A 15,496-nucleotide genomic window follows, 5' to 3' on the forward strand; every position below is an offset into this window, starting at 1 on the left:
TCTCTGTGAGCACGCGTGCCGTTGCCCCAGTCCTAGCCCTTCAGCTGGGTTTTATAAAACCTTTTCTCTTTAGGCCTCCGCTGCCGTGTACAAAAAAAAAAAAAAGGTTCAATCAGTCAATTTCAACTTCTCACAGGAAAAAAAAGATTGTCCAAAGTTGGAATTGATTGATTGAACTTTTTAGTCCCATCCAGTCTGCTGTTACCATCGGAGCCACGCCCACCCAATGGGCCACACCCAGACAATGGGCCACACCCACTCGGCACCTGATGAGGCATAAGTGGATTTTGGGTTGCAGTTTGGGCACTCGGTCTCTAAAAGGTTCGCCATTACTGGTCAGGAGATACTAAGTTGAGATACTAATTATTCATCACCAGTCTTTGGAGCATGTTCCAATCACATTTCTAAATTTTGGCAGTGCAACTGCTAAAAATTGGTGGCATGGCGTGCAACTGCTAAAAATTGGTGGCATGATTTCATATCATTTTGAGGATGATAACATGAATCCAAGTGAAATATGGTGATATACCACTAAAAAGTAAGTAAATAAATAAAAGCTGTAGCACGTGTTATCAAATTATTAGTTTTTATTTGCAACAATTGTATTTCTCTTCTCAGTGAAAAAGAATCCAAGTTGTTCACATTAGTAATATTACACATACAATAATACATGATTTTTAAAATAAATTATAGGCATGCTAATAAGAAGTCAGAGAGGAGAAATCAAGGAAAAGCTTTTGGCTATAATTTCTGCCTCAGTTGTGGTATACATGAAATTAAAATCCAATTCAACTGATGACTACATACATAAAAATGAAATGATATAATAATCAATAAGTGATTAGACATATATAATGTATTAATTGCATATAGGAGAACTAGATCAGGCTTATTAGATTAGATGTGCCACAGAATAATTGCAGATTACTTCATGTCATTTAACAATATATTAAAAGTATATAGGCTCACACATGTATCAAAAATAAAGAAAACCCTTCTGCACTGATAAATGTAACTCTAATTTTCATGTGATCTTTAATCTGCTAGCAACACAGGACGCCTTGTAGCTGGAAATGCTTTTTCTACATTCAAGAATGCTTTACATTGGTATGTTCATCTGCCCCGTCTGTGGGGGAGGGCGCAGTAAGTATGCAGAAATGCAGAATTCATTTCATTTTGAAGTATAAGCATTGATCAAATAATTGCAATGTCATTATTGAAGAATGTATCAGCCTCAACTGTTTAGTTACTGTTTAGAATAGTGATTGATTCAATAAAGCCAGAAATATGTCTTATTAGTAAATACTTTATTAGAATGATCCTCTGTAAAAACATCCCAGATTATAAGTAGTCCTCAATTTATGACCTCAACATATAACCATTTATGATGGGTTCAGAATGGGTGCTTTGCAGCCCGTAAAGCATCTCGGGCCATTATAAATGATAAGAACCCTTCCCTATGCCCCGTGATCATTTAACTACGTACATTTCAGGCACTTGGCAGCTTGTTTGCACTGACAATCAATTGCCAAATGCTCTGCAATCATGTGATCATCATTTAGAGTAGAGGTTCCCAACTTACGTGGAGAGAGGTTTTTCCACAGCCCAGAGGGTATGTCGTTTTGTGTGCTGCCTGCATCCTGTGGATGGGGCTTTCCTTGTTTGTGCGGACTGGTTGCTGGCGTGCCATGGCCCAGTACTGGTCCATGGACTGGATTGGGGACCCCTGGAATAGAGGATTCAAGGTTCTTTCCTACAGTGCACTGAGTGATTTCCTTTCCCCTCCATGCAGGAAGGTAAAATTTTCTTATGGACTGTAAGAATGAACCTCAAAATCTAGTGAAATGATAGCAAATGCCAAACTTCTGAGCCTTTCAGAAGGCTGACATTTGCTACTATTTCCCCTCCCCAAATGTAGAAAGATTCAGAAGGTTGGCTTTCATGTTTGGGGAGGAGAAAATGCCAATGAATGCCAGCCTTCTGATCCTTCCAGAGCAATGGTGTTCATTAGCATTTTCACCAAATTTGGGTGGGTTTCTACAAAATGGATCTCAAATCTGGTTGAAAACATTAGCAAACATCTTCATTCTTGTGATCATTTGGAAGGCTCCAAATTGTGCAATTTGGAGAAGTGGCCTTCGGAACCATCAAAAGAATGGGGCCCGCTTGCAGGATGGAGCAGGTGGCGGTCAGCAGTTGCAGAACAATGCAAAAGTGGACCTGGGCATGGGGGGACTGGTTAAGGACCCGGGGCTCTCAGGCTTTGTAGATCAGAAAGAGGCCCAGGCCTCTCAAATGTGGTGCAACACCCACCCCCAATCTCCAATCTCCAGGCTGGGGCCTTCTCCCAGGCATTCCACTTTATGGTCACTTAACAACCACAACTGTGAATGCTGGGATTGCAGTTGTTAAAACGAAGTAGCCATATGGCATCTCACTTAAAAAACGCTTTCCTTAACTATTAAGATTCCAGGCCCAGTTATGGTTGTAAGTAATGGAATAAATGTAAACCAAAATAACAGCTAAAAAAGAACAGGCTATGGAAACAATGCTACATATTGCCCTTGTTGGTTTCTAATTTCTTTTCACATGGATAGCATTATGGAGAATGAAAGATTCTGCTTTGATTTATTTCACATTAGATCTTTAATGTTCACATCTAATTTGATCAAGTTTCGATATTTTGTTACAGGATTTATAAAGATGCAAGCAAACAATTCACTTAGATCAGGGGTGTTAAACTTGCAACGTTATGTGACAAGTCGCGACGTATCGCAACTGTTTTTCCATTGCCGGCAATGGGATGGGCGTGGTTTCGGCATGATGCATCCGGCAGTTTGACACTCCTGACTTAGATCAATCAGCATTTCAGATGTGATTGTAAAGATAGCATTTACAAAGCCTACATAACTTCATCACAAATTCTATAACTCAGTGATGAGAAATTTGTAGCCCATCAGAAATTGCTAGATACAATATCTAATAGTTCCAGCCAGAAAGGTCTAATGATATTGGGAATTTTAATTCATGAATATTTAGTAGGTAATAATCTTCCTATCCTATCTTAACTAGAAATTTCAAGGATTAAAGACAACTTCCTACATGGCATAACTTCTTTTACTACTACATCACAGATCCATCTACATCCTCACTGCTTTTTTTTTTATTATTAAAAGTTTTATAAGTTTTACAAAAAAGAAGGAAAAAAAACAAAACAATACAAAGACAAAAAACATATACAAAGAAAAAAACTAAACATTACACAACAAACCCTCCCTTCCCCAACCTCCCCCAAACACCCCCCCTTCTCCCCCCCCCGAGCTTCCCAGAGCAGAATATAGGCTTAATTAAAAAACAATCAAAAAAATTATATTTTAAAATATATATGTATATATATAAAAATAAAAATTAAGAAAAAGCTATATAATATTTTTTAATATCCATTTTAAACTGTATAAATTTTATCCATTTATCCCAAACAGCAAGAAACTTCTCTTGCGTTTGTTGCTTTAAGAAAGCCGAAATCTTTGCCATTTCCGCCAAATAAGACACTTTAAGAAACCATTCCTGCAATGTAGGCAAAGATTCCTTCTTCCAATATTGTCCAACTAACAGTCTCGCGGCTGTAATCAAATTTAACATCAATATAACCTCCTTTGTATCACAATCAGTAACTATACCCAACAGAAATAATTGCGGAGTAAATTTTACCCTCCTTTTAAAAATTCTCTGGATATTCCACCATATCTTAATCCAAAATGCTTTTATCTCTCTACACGACCACCAAATATGATAATAAGTAGCATCCATACACCCACATCTCCAACATTTAGGTTGTAGGTCAGGGTACATAAAAGACATTTTTTGTGGATCAAGGTGCCATCTATAAAACATTTTATAGAAATTCTCCCTTAAATTCTGTGCTTGTGTAAATTTGACATTTCTCACCCAAATAGTTTCCCAGGTGTCCAATGGAACTGGCTCACCAAAATTCTGCGCCCATCTAATCATACAATCTTTAATTAGTTCCGTTTCTGAGTCCAATTCGACTAGAACCCCATAAATTCTCTTAATGTGGGCTTGTCTTTGATCCTTCACTGCTTTTAAAATAGTACTGGGCCATTCAATAATTATTTATGTAATTCCCTTATGGCAATACAGTTCCATTACAAATTTGACAGTTTTTAAACTCTGTGGAAAGTATATATTGGATGAGATTTTATTGGTTATTTCGGTGATTATCAAATTAGGGAGAAGCAGCAGCAGCAAGGAAGAATATGACACATTAATGATTTTGCATGCATTTTGCAGATACATTTTTTCCAAATTTCATCAAGGTCCTATGTTTTTAACACCCTTGATTGATGGGTAGTGACAAGCATACACGTGGATAACTGGAAATGAAACTGCTCAGAAAAAAAGGAATAAGAAAGTGAAGGGAAGTTAACGGCCATGCAGATGGATACAGAGTACGCAGAAGTAAAATTAACATACACGGTAAAAATTTGCACACAGGGAAGGGGCATAGGCATCCATAGAGAGCGAGCCTAGGGAACATATGATGAACCAGATCATGATATAAATGACATAATTTATATACTTGTGTCAGATGTCAAATACAAGTACTAAGTTACATCCTTAGTGCTATGGCATTTTGACATTGTGGCTTGTTATGGATGTTCCTCGAGGAAGTGAAGAACTGGAAGAACTTTTAAATATAAAAAGTGATGTAATTTCATAGGGTTAGATCCAGTAAAAAGTTAGCTGGATTAGTCATGATCAAGTGTTTTACACTGACCTTAATAGGAACTATATAAGATTAATTTACGTTCATGACAGTTCAGAAAGTCTTTAAAAATGTTATCGCAGCATATACACAAAGTACCAAAGTTCTCTTTCTTATCAAGACCTGAGATGAAATGTACAGCCTTCATCTAATCCTGCATATGAAACTGCACTTTAATAGAATTATTGACTTAAAATGGTCAGCATTATGTACAACTTGATAGCACATAATCAATCTATTAGCTCTTGTCATAAAAATAAAAGCTATTATAGGAAACATCACATATGGCACCCAGTGGTAATCACAGACCCAACCTGTTCTTTGGCACTTTGTCTTACCAATTGTTAAATATTCCTTTAATTAGTAAAATATTAATGGGAAACTACAAAAATGAACTTTATTTCCAAAAATATCTTTGGTTCGTATAGATCCCAGAAGCATTCTTAGAAAATAATGTGACTGATGACTGCAATCCAGAGCTTGGTTTACATTTTGCAAACATATACTTTGTGATTGGCCATCACCATGTTGACAATAATTTTTTGAGATTCCATAACACACTTTCAAAATTCTAAATATGCCAACTGGTTCAAAAAGTTTGGGGACCCTGCAGAAATGATTTTCATTTGTTTCATTAGTACATTTATGAATTATTATATATATAAAAATTTTAAAAGAGTCTTTAGAAACAAAATGGCAAAATGTATAATTCAATCCATCCAATATAATGCAACCTTAACTCAACTGTAAGACGTACAATAGGAATTGTGTGAACTTAATTTCAGTGTAAGCTTGTTAAGCTGAACATAGGCTATTTTGCATTATTTGTATGTAGACTATCTATAGCAGGGGTGTCAAACTGCTAGCCCACAGGCCAGATGCATCATGATGAAACCACGCCCACCCCATTGCCGGCAATAGGGAAAAGTTCTGATACGTTGCACGACATCACATGTCCAATCTATAGAGAATCAGTTTGGTTAAGTGGTTAAGGCATCATGCTCAAACCTATGAGTTCTAGACCTGCCCCAGGCAAGAAACCAAGTTAGGTAACCTTGGGCCAGTCACTCTTTCTCAGCCCTAGGTAAGACGCAATAAAAAACTTCACCAAGAAAACTACAGGGCCAGTTCCGGTAGTCACCAGAGGGTAAAACCTGACACAAATGGACCAAAAAAGAGGACAATCTATAGTTCTAAGTATGAAGTGCAGACTGTTATGTTGTACAACAGATGAAAAATAAAATAGCCTTCCTATTAAGCTATAGACAGTCAAGAGACAATAATGTAAATAGGCTACAGTATATCTGATACTAATAAATACATTTTACTGTGTTTGGGAATTATATATTACCATGGTAACAGACATGACATAGGAACAAATGAGTGTCATCACAGATAAGTTACCAAAAATTTAACGGAACTATTAAAACAGATCTTAGCTTTACAATAAGAAGTATTTTCAACTTATTTATTTATTTATTTTATTTATTAATAAAATTTATATGCTGCCCAATCCCTAGGGACTCAGGGCGGCGTACAAAATTAAAACAATAAATATAACAATAAAACAATAAAATAAGTGCATTCATACAGCGTGTCCAGTCGTATCCCGGCCCCCCTGGGGACATCAACCCCAGGCCTGCCGGAACAGGAGAGTTTTAATGGCTTTCTTAAAGGCCGGCAAGGTTGGGAGTAGTTTGAATCTCGGGGGGAAGTTGATTCCACCAGGTCGGAGCCACCACAGAAAAGGCCCTTCCCGGAGGGCCCGCCAGCCGACATTGTCTGGCCGACGGGACCTGAAGGAGGCCCAATCTGTGGGACCTCACCGGTCTCTGGGAACTATGCGGCAGTATGCGGTCCTGTAAGTAACCTGGTCCTAAGCCATGAAGGGCTTTAAAGGTGATAACCAACACCTTGAATTTCCTGAAACTAAACTTCATAAAATATACCCACCATTATGTATAGCAATATTATCCTACATATACAATACTATAATAACAATTTATATTACAATTACAATCTTATCTACATTCAATGGCATTTTCCCAGAAAGTACCTCATCTTAATTTTTGGTATTCAAAGACCACTATTCCAAATTGAAAATCATGTTTTTTAGAAAATGCAACATACCACAGAGAAATAGGTAAGAATGAAAAGACACATTTATATTTGCTGAGAAACTCTGGAGAAAAAAGTCTTTTGAGAAATATAATTATTTTTTTGAGAAGATAGAAAGGATATCTTGGATAAAGTCTATTTGTGCAAGAAAATCCCTTGACATCTTACACAAATATATCAGAAAGTGGGTACATTCTGGAATATTAGTTTCACCAATATGTGAGGATTAGAAGGAAGGCAGATTCTTGAATTCTTTGCTTAGAGATCTACCTTCTTTTTCTGCAGACTTAGAAAAGTATGGAGAATGTCCTGTATATTCCTTCCACTTTTACATACATATTGTGGAGAAATGTGCTTGACAGTTGATATTAGCCAAGGAAGTAGCACTGCTTCTTAGACATGAAGATACAACTGAAGCTAAGTTGTTCATATACCACAAACAGCATTTCTCACACATCACTGTTATTTCAAACCAGAGATACCTCTTTAAAAAATAGCCACTTTTTATTTGCATAAGCTTAAAAATGAAATGAGCACATTATGGACTTTGAATTCCACAATCAGAAAAGAAGTGCTTATTCCAGTCTGTCATGCGCGCACACAGGCGACCGCGCGCGCACGCACGCACGCACACACACACACACACACAGAGGGTCATTATCCTAATAATTATGAATGAATAAACGAATTCATGCATGCATGCACTATGGAGGAGTTAGAACGGGGTAAGACTGCAATCTTTCTCTTCAACCCCAAAGGCAAGCATCATGCCTCATCTCTATAGTGAGTTCACAGGTGTGGAAGAAATTCTCCCTCTTCTGTCTTCCACTTCGTGGGGGGATTTCCCGCAAAGTATCAGGAGTGCTTCTGGCTAAAGAAGAATCGCCAGATCCCTCTTCAAAAGTAAGAGGAGTAAGTAGGACCCAGAGAACTGTGAAGGTTTCGGATGGTTTTTTTTTTTAAACTCTCGGCGCCTCTCACTGCACAGCCTTTTAACATCAGAAGTCCTTCTTTAGCAAACTACCTAGCTACTGAACGGGGCACGCAGACCGTCCACGAACAAAATAGTTCCCAGAGAACAACCCGATGAGCAGACTTTTGTGCGGAACATTGTTCCGTCACCACGAGAACGCAGCCTCCGCTTCCCGTCTCATCCCGCACCTCCGGCACTCCGAGGCACTGACTCTGCCCACGCGCAGCTCCGCACGGTCACTCCAGCATCCCCTACCGACTGCAACAATGCTAAGAGCTCGGGTCGGGAGTGGGCTGCACTAGGCGCCTCCCCGACTCGCCCCGGGAACAGCAGCCGGGCGGACGGGTCGGCCCCGCCACACGCACAAAGCCTCGGGTCGCACCTACCAGGCGGGCAGCCTCGGCCCAGGTGCGGTCCTTCTTCTTCCTCTTGTCTTTCATGTTTGCATCTCATTGAGATGATTCGAGGGGGGCGGGGGCGGAATGGAACGTGCAGGGACGGGGCGGGGGGAAGGAGGGGGAGCCCGAGGGTCCCGCACAGACAATGATACGGTGACGTGGAGTCCTAGAACCCCTGCGGGAGGGGCGTGGGAGCGACAAGGCGGTGGAGGGCTGGGCCGTCTCGGGCTCGCACTCCCGCAGTAGCGGCGGCGGCGGCGACACAGCTGACAGCTTGAGGGATGCTCCGCTACGCAAGTCACAACAATGCACTATGACGTCACATAAGGGAATGGCGACTGCACAAAACATCCCAGCCGAGGCGGCCGCGCTCGCGAGCAAACCGCACGAGACGCAGAGGAAAGAAAAGGCCTGCCACAGATCTCGCGAGAGCTTGTCAAGACCCCCCCTCTATTCAACCCACCCCCGTCTCCCTCCCCGGGTCGTTTTACAAATAGGAGACATAATGAAAGCAACACTACATCTCCCAATGTGCAATACGCCCGAGCGCTGCGGTTGTGTTTGTACGAGTATATGTTTTCGTTTTAAAGGTAATCGTTTGTATGCCGGGTCTTGTGGTTTGCGGGAGCTAACAGAAAGGAAGGATTTTTTTGTTGTTGTTAACAGTACATCCAACTGGGGCCGGTTCCAAGTTCCAGGTGGGGGCGGGGCCCCCTCAACTATAGATGTCTGATGCGCTTCCATCGTATTCGTCTCCAGCAAGCCCAAGACAGCCGGGTAAGCCAGGTTTGACCCCCTCACCTGCTCGCCCCCTCCCGGGCCGTCCGTCTTAATTCCCCTACGGCACCGAACGCCGAAGGAAGGGGGCGTGTCGGGTGGATCCGCCTTCCACCCACCACCGCAGGTTGCTGTGCGTTCTCCCAGATTTCGGTCTCCGTGACCAGGTGCGATGCTTAGGAACACGGATGTAGACAGCAGATGGGTTACTGCTGCCGTTCTATACTCATCCAGTTATTGGAAAAACTACAGAAGAACCAGCACCGCCAGCTCTTCAATGAACAGAGACGTAAATAGATATGGGGACAGGTTACATCGCCTTCCCTTCTCTCCCGAATTCCGGAGAAGTTCGCGATATGAATCACTAGATTTTGTCAGCATTAGAAGACCCCAAAGCTTTTTTTTTTCTCTCTCTCTCTCTTAGAATGAGTTGGATTGCCGAGAAACTCAAATCTTCAACGATTTGAGTGTACTTCCTGCCTGGGGCCGCCTTTTCCAGCTCCTTATCGAGCGCTGTAACTTTTATCTCTTCCGCAGTGATTTGTCTAGGTCCCCAATACGTCCTGAGGGTTCGCTGTATCCTTGCAGGCAATAAAGAGTCTGGCCTCAGCAGACTCAATTAACAAAACCTAGATTTTGCATGTATTAATAACTTGGAAACATTTTACATTCAAAATACCTTGTCATTTTTAACATTGTCGCATGGTCTAGTTAGAAAATAAAATAGTATAGAAACTACTGTCTTGGGCCAGGATCAGAGGAAGCCCTCTATTCTGCTTACAGAGATTGTTAGGTAAGCATTAGCCAAGCACTGTTTTTCTGTCTTGTCCAATATAAGTTTGCTGTTGTGGGAATGTAATGTTGGAGGAGGGGACACACACCCATACGCCATATATCACGGGTGTGAAACTCGCAGTGTCACATGACGTGTCATGATGGTATCATGACTTTTTTTCCATTGGCAATGGGGTGGGTGCAGTTTTGCCATGATGCATCTGGCCCGTGGGCCGGCAGTTTGACATCCCTGCCATATATGATTCTTTGAGCTCTCAGGGAAAAGTAACTATGAATGTGATGTAATGATTATTAAAACAATAGCAGCAGCAGCAGCAGTAATAGCAATACTATGGAGTTATGTAGATTTTAACAAAATCCACAATAGAAATCCACAGTATTGATGTATGGCAATTATGGGAATGTGACAAATGGGCTGGGACACTGTGATTTCAGTTAAATACAATTGCGAAGGCTGGTCTGATTTTTTTTATTTTGTTTTGCAGACTTAGTAATGTTCAGTTTAGCACTGAGCCGGTAATCAACGACACTAATACTATGCTGGAATTTTAATAAAAAGGAGATGGTAATTAGGTAATCTTACATCTTTCACTTCTAACTTTAGTACACAAATATTTTAATCAAAAGGACTAAAATACTTTAAAATTAATATTTTTATTTATTACTCTATTCATGGTCGCTCATCTCCCGGATAGACTACTGTAATGTGTTCTATATGGGGCTACCCTTGAAAAGTATCCAGAAGTTTCAGCTGCTACAGAATTTGATGGCATGGGAAGTTATATGTATTTTTAGAGCAGCACACATATTTCTGCTCTGCGAGCTACATTGGTTGCCAGTTTGCTTCTGGGTTTAAATCAAGATGCTGGTTTTTATCTTTAAACTTCTTCATGGCAGGATGTTGGGTTATTTAAGATTATGATTAAGATAAACTTTGTTGTCATTTTTTACTGTGAGCACACTGGCACATTAAAAATGAAATTCTGTTGCCTGCTTTCAAAAGAAAGTGTATATCTACCTATATACATGCATAATACATGTACACATGCTATATACATACCTACATTCATACATATACATGTATATATATTAATTACTGATCATTTTGAATACATAGTGGATAGATGAAACTTGAAAGTTCACAAGGTTTTGAGGGGACTGCCTCTTCCCTATTACTTCTGCCCATCTTGTCAGGTCTGGCATAAGAGAGAGGCTGTGAGTCCATCTGTTAGAATTAATTCTTATAGAACCCAGAAGATGAGGCTTTTCTGCCATGGCACTGCCCTGTGGAACATCATCTCCCTGAGGTGAGATTTGCTCCATCTCTCTGACCTGGAAGTTCCTTAATATCTGATTATGTGACTGACCCTGGGGGTTGCAAGGAAATAGTAACTTGATAAGGTAGCTCCATTGTTTATAATCTAATGCTCTCTCTTAATGTTTTATAATAATATTTTTTTTGAATGTTTCTGAAATTATAGTTGTTTGTATGCCACCCAGAAACATGACACATGAGATCTATTGATTAGTCAATAAAATAAAAATAAATCAGTAAAAGAGTCGACTGTTTATGCAACCCTGTAACTATGCTGTAACTCAACTATCTCTTTCAATTATTTCTTTTTCTGTAGCAGTTATATCTCAACAGCCAATACAAGATTCGATCATGTCTTTTGTCTGTTATGGCTCCCTTGTATGGGAGGGGCAAGGTAACATTCATGACTGTGGACCAGGTCAAGGTCCCTGTGAATTTGTAGAAGACACATAATTACATTCCGCATTCTTTGTTTAATCAGTATTCTAAATAATTGGCTAGGCAATCTAGTTAATGAACTAAATATTACATTATTTTGGAGATAACATAATTGCATTATTGGTGTCAAGGTTGGTTTAGTAGCATAAAACTGTAAGATTACTAGAGATATCAAAGAACAAATAAAAGAAAATAGAATGTCATTCTTATTGCTACAAAAAAAATCCTAGTCTTAATATTTCTGGATTTCCTTATGTATTCCTACTGCTGATCATGTTGCTGCTTTCTTTTCTTTCTTTTTCATAATCTCTTGGGATTGTCTCTTTTTCATAATCTTTTGGTATAATTGCATAATTAATATTGTATACACAATTATTGTTGTGCAAAATATTTACACGTAGACTAATTTGGAGTATAAATCTTCTGAGGTTTCCAACTGATATTAATCCAGAGCTTTAGTTTAAATATAGCAAGAAATTATAGCTTAAGCCATATGAGGTTCTTTGTGAAGAAATTAGTATGTGATAACAGAGAGGAATTTTTGAATCTGACAGTTCATCCACCTTCATAAACTATTAAATCAGGAATTATTATGTGAAGTGAATTAGTGTATAAGAACTGAAATGAGAAATATTTGTACAGTTACATCTGATCATTACAGCACAACTAATGTATTTAGTGTATTGCTTGCATAGCCTCCGGTGGCTGGATCAGGGTGTTAGAGGCCTTTTCCAGGCTGCTACCACCTGGATCTGAGGCCAGGGGATGCTTCTGCAGCTGTCCAGCGGCTCGATCCGGATGCCGGCAGTCTTTTCCATTCTGCTGCCACCCAGATCTGAGGCCAGGGGACGCTTCTGCAGCTCTTCTGCCCGATCCAGGCCTGACGGTCTTTTCCAGGCCACTGCCACCCAGAACTGAGACTGGGGGATGCTTCCGCAGCCCTCCAGCAGTCTGATCCGAGCACCGGAGGCCTTCTCTAGGCCATTGCCACCTGGAAATGCAGCCGAGGTTTCTCCCTTTCCCATCCCTCGAATCCTAGTTCAATACCAGAAGTGTGAAAATCATTTTCACAGAATAGGCTCTGAAATTGATTGTTCAGTTCCAGGGACATGCACCAGGTCTTGGTTCTCTAAGTTACATGCTGAAGACCTCCTCTAGAGCTCTTGCCCCCTTTGTACAGAAATCTTTCTGTATTCATTTGCAGATTTCCTTCTATGTTATCCAGAAATTTCCTGTCTTCTCTAATGAATTTCAGAATTCCCTAGCTAGCCTTGCCATTCTGAAAAACCTGAAGTTCACACGTGGAGATTTCCTAGGTTGGGGAAATTATTCTAAAAAAATACTAAGAAAAATCTGTCTTAATAATATTCATTGTGAATGTACTGTGGTTTTGCCCTTAGCTGCTAAAACTAAAATTGACTTAAAGAGCTTAAATGAAAAATGTGAAAATATGCATTTCATAAACTGGTTGAAAACTTGTAGCAAAATCAGTTCGTATACTTGCCAAAGACTGATAAGAAGTATTTGGGATAATTAGTTCTCGGTACTTAACTAAATAAGGTTAAAGATAGTGTGGAGGAGGCTTCCATTGTAAACATGAGGGAGGCCTTTTGCCTCATGCCATCTTCATTGGTGCCATCAGTTCCATGGGGTAAAAAGACAGACATAATTCTCCCTCCCCTCCCAAAGGCCAAGGGCAGGTACCATAACAACAGAGTAGGGACTGGTTCAAGTGGAAAAATGGTACCCCCTCCAGCTTTGATATTTTCATCCAATTTTAAGCCTGCCCATCATTGCTTTGGTGACATTAACCAGTTATTAATTGTTCTCGCCCTATGGAAAATGGTTCAGATAATATATATGAATCTTAAGGAATATGCATATATATTGCCAAGATTCACTTTCTAAAAATAGAAAAGGCAGCATAGATCAGCATGACCGTCTACTATTTTTTTTTAAAAAAACTAATCATATATATATATGTATGTATGTATATATATATATGTATATATATATAATTCTCAAGAAAAGGTAACACATTTGGAACATAAACAATATTCAATGTGCTGGGAAAACTCACAATCATATTGTAAAAAGTATTAGAAAATAGGATATTTTTCATAGTACAAAATCTGTATTATATTGATACAATATTTAAAGCCATTTTATTCTGCTTACTGCTCATGTTCATTTATGAATTTTAAGATTATATATCTGAAATACTGATACATTGCTTAAACCCACCATATATATATATAGGCACAGCATGTTGTCTATCTGTTTTCATCGAAATGTTCCAAGATCACTGAGCTGATCTGTACTAATACACATATTTCAAAAACTCATGGAATACTGACATAGTTGAGCGGGTTCAATTTCACATAGCCTGGTCACAGATTTTGACATTCATATTCTAAGATTTCCTTGAAGTACCAAGGTGTTCTAGGATAAGGCTTGCATTTTTTTATGACATCAGAGAAGGTAAGCCAATTGAAACCAGAAAGTTAATGGCAAATACAGACTATCAGATTATTTTTAAATTTGGAATAAAACACTCATGTTTACCTTTTAGCTTTGGTGTTACCTCTGTCCAAAGAACATTGCAAAAAATTAACATTTGGAAAACAGCAGGGCCACATAATATCTCTGGGTGTGTTCTTAGGGAATATGCAGAAGAGTTGGCTTGTGTTCTTACATATATTTTCAATCTTTCACTGCAGCAGGCAGTGGTCTCATTATGTTTTAAGATGGCCATTATTTTACCAGTGCCAAAAAAAAGTCTACAATTATGGGTCTCAATGATTACCATCCAGTTGCACTTGGATCCATCATTATGAAATGTTTTGAGAGGCTGATAAAAGACATTATTGTGTCCAGCTTCCCTCCAGCATTTGACTCACTTCAGTTTGCTTACCGCTCTACAGAGGATGCTATTCTGTTCTCCATCTCAGCTTGGCGCACTTAGAGGAAAAAAATACTAATGTGCAAATGCTGTTTGTTGACTACAGTTCAGCATTTAATACAATCATTCCTTGGCATCTAGTAGACAAACTAGGCCTTTTAGGCTTTAATACTCCTTTGTGCAACTGGATTCTTGAATTTCTTATTGATAGGCCCCAATATGTGCGAGTTGGGACTAATATTTCTAACACCATTTTCTTGAGCACAAGTTCTCAGGGCTATGTCCCAAGTCTGCTGTTCACCTTGTTGGCCCATGACTGTTGTGCTAAGTTTGCCATCAACCTATATTGTGAATATGCAGATAATACAACAGTAGTGGGCCTTATTCAAGATGACAATGAGGGTGCTTACCGCAAGAAAGTAGAGGGTTTGGTGAACTGGTGTAACAAAAACAATGAGACACTGGTGAAGCACAGCAGTATCTATATTTTCTGTGTCACACGAGAAAAATATATCTTCCTTCCCCTGTCCTTACCACTTTCTACAGAGGGACAATCGAGAGCATCCTGTCTGGTTTGGAAGCATTAGTGCTTCAGAGAGACAGTGCAGAGGGTGGTCAGAACGGCAGAAAAGATTATTGGTAATTCACTTTCTTCTATCCAGGACAGAGCATATACGCACTGCTTGAGCAGGGTCTGCAAGATTGTCTGGGACACTACACATCCTCTTCAAGACCAGTTTTCCTTGTTATCTTCTGAGATGTTTCGTGGTATCAGAAGCAGAACATCCAAATTCAGTCACAGTTTTGTTCCATATAGCATCAACCTTGTGAACTCTCAAGTTTCCTCTTTCTGCTATGTATTCAAAATGGACAGTGATATATGTATGTGTGTGTATTGTGTGTGTGTGTGTGTGTGTGTGTATAACATATTCATATGCATGTTATGGATATATATGGATAGATATATGCTTTCAAGAGCAGGTAACATAATTTC

The 15,496-nt window shown here is 39.5% G+C and overlaps 2 protein-coding genes across 18 annotated transcripts in view; one reads left to right on the plus strand and one right to left on the minus strand.

Annotated features, from left to right (window-relative positions):
* ASXL3 (ASXL transcriptional regulator 3) overlaps positions 1-8,354 on the minus strand; it is a 104,504-nt gene extending 96,150 nt beyond the window's left edge. The window contains exon 1 of the mRNA XM_039333554.1: positions 8,264-8,354. Coding sequence (XP_039189488.1) covers positions 8,264-8,317 — 54 coding nt within the window. The 5' untranslated portion in view covers positions 8,318-8,354. The remainder of the gene's footprint in view (positions 1-8,263) is intronic.
* Positions 7,670-15,496, plus strand: part of CCDC178 (coiled-coil domain containing 178) — a 157,925-nt gene continuing 150,098 nt past the window's right edge. For 6 of the 17 annotated variants that reach the window (XR_005555535.1, XM_039333574.1, XM_039333575.1 and 3 more), the window contains exon 1: positions 8,401-10,420. The gene's annotated coding sequence lies outside the window, so the exon portion shown is untranslated. Of the gene's footprint in view, positions 8,286-8,400; positions 10,421-15,496 lie in introns of those variants that run through there. The other 11 variants (XM_039333565.1, XM_039333568.1, XM_039333564.1 and 8 more) reach the window with 11 other exon arrangements.

The sequence above is a fragment of the Crotalus tigris genome, unplaced genomic scaffold (genome assembly GCF_016545835.1).
Source record: "Crotalus tigris isolate CLP2741 ecotype Arizona unplaced genomic scaffold, ASM1654583v1 scf7180000024506.7606697, whole genome shotgun sequence".
NCBI lineage: Eukaryota > Metazoa > Chordata > Lepidosauria > Squamata > Viperidae > Crotalus > Crotalus tigris.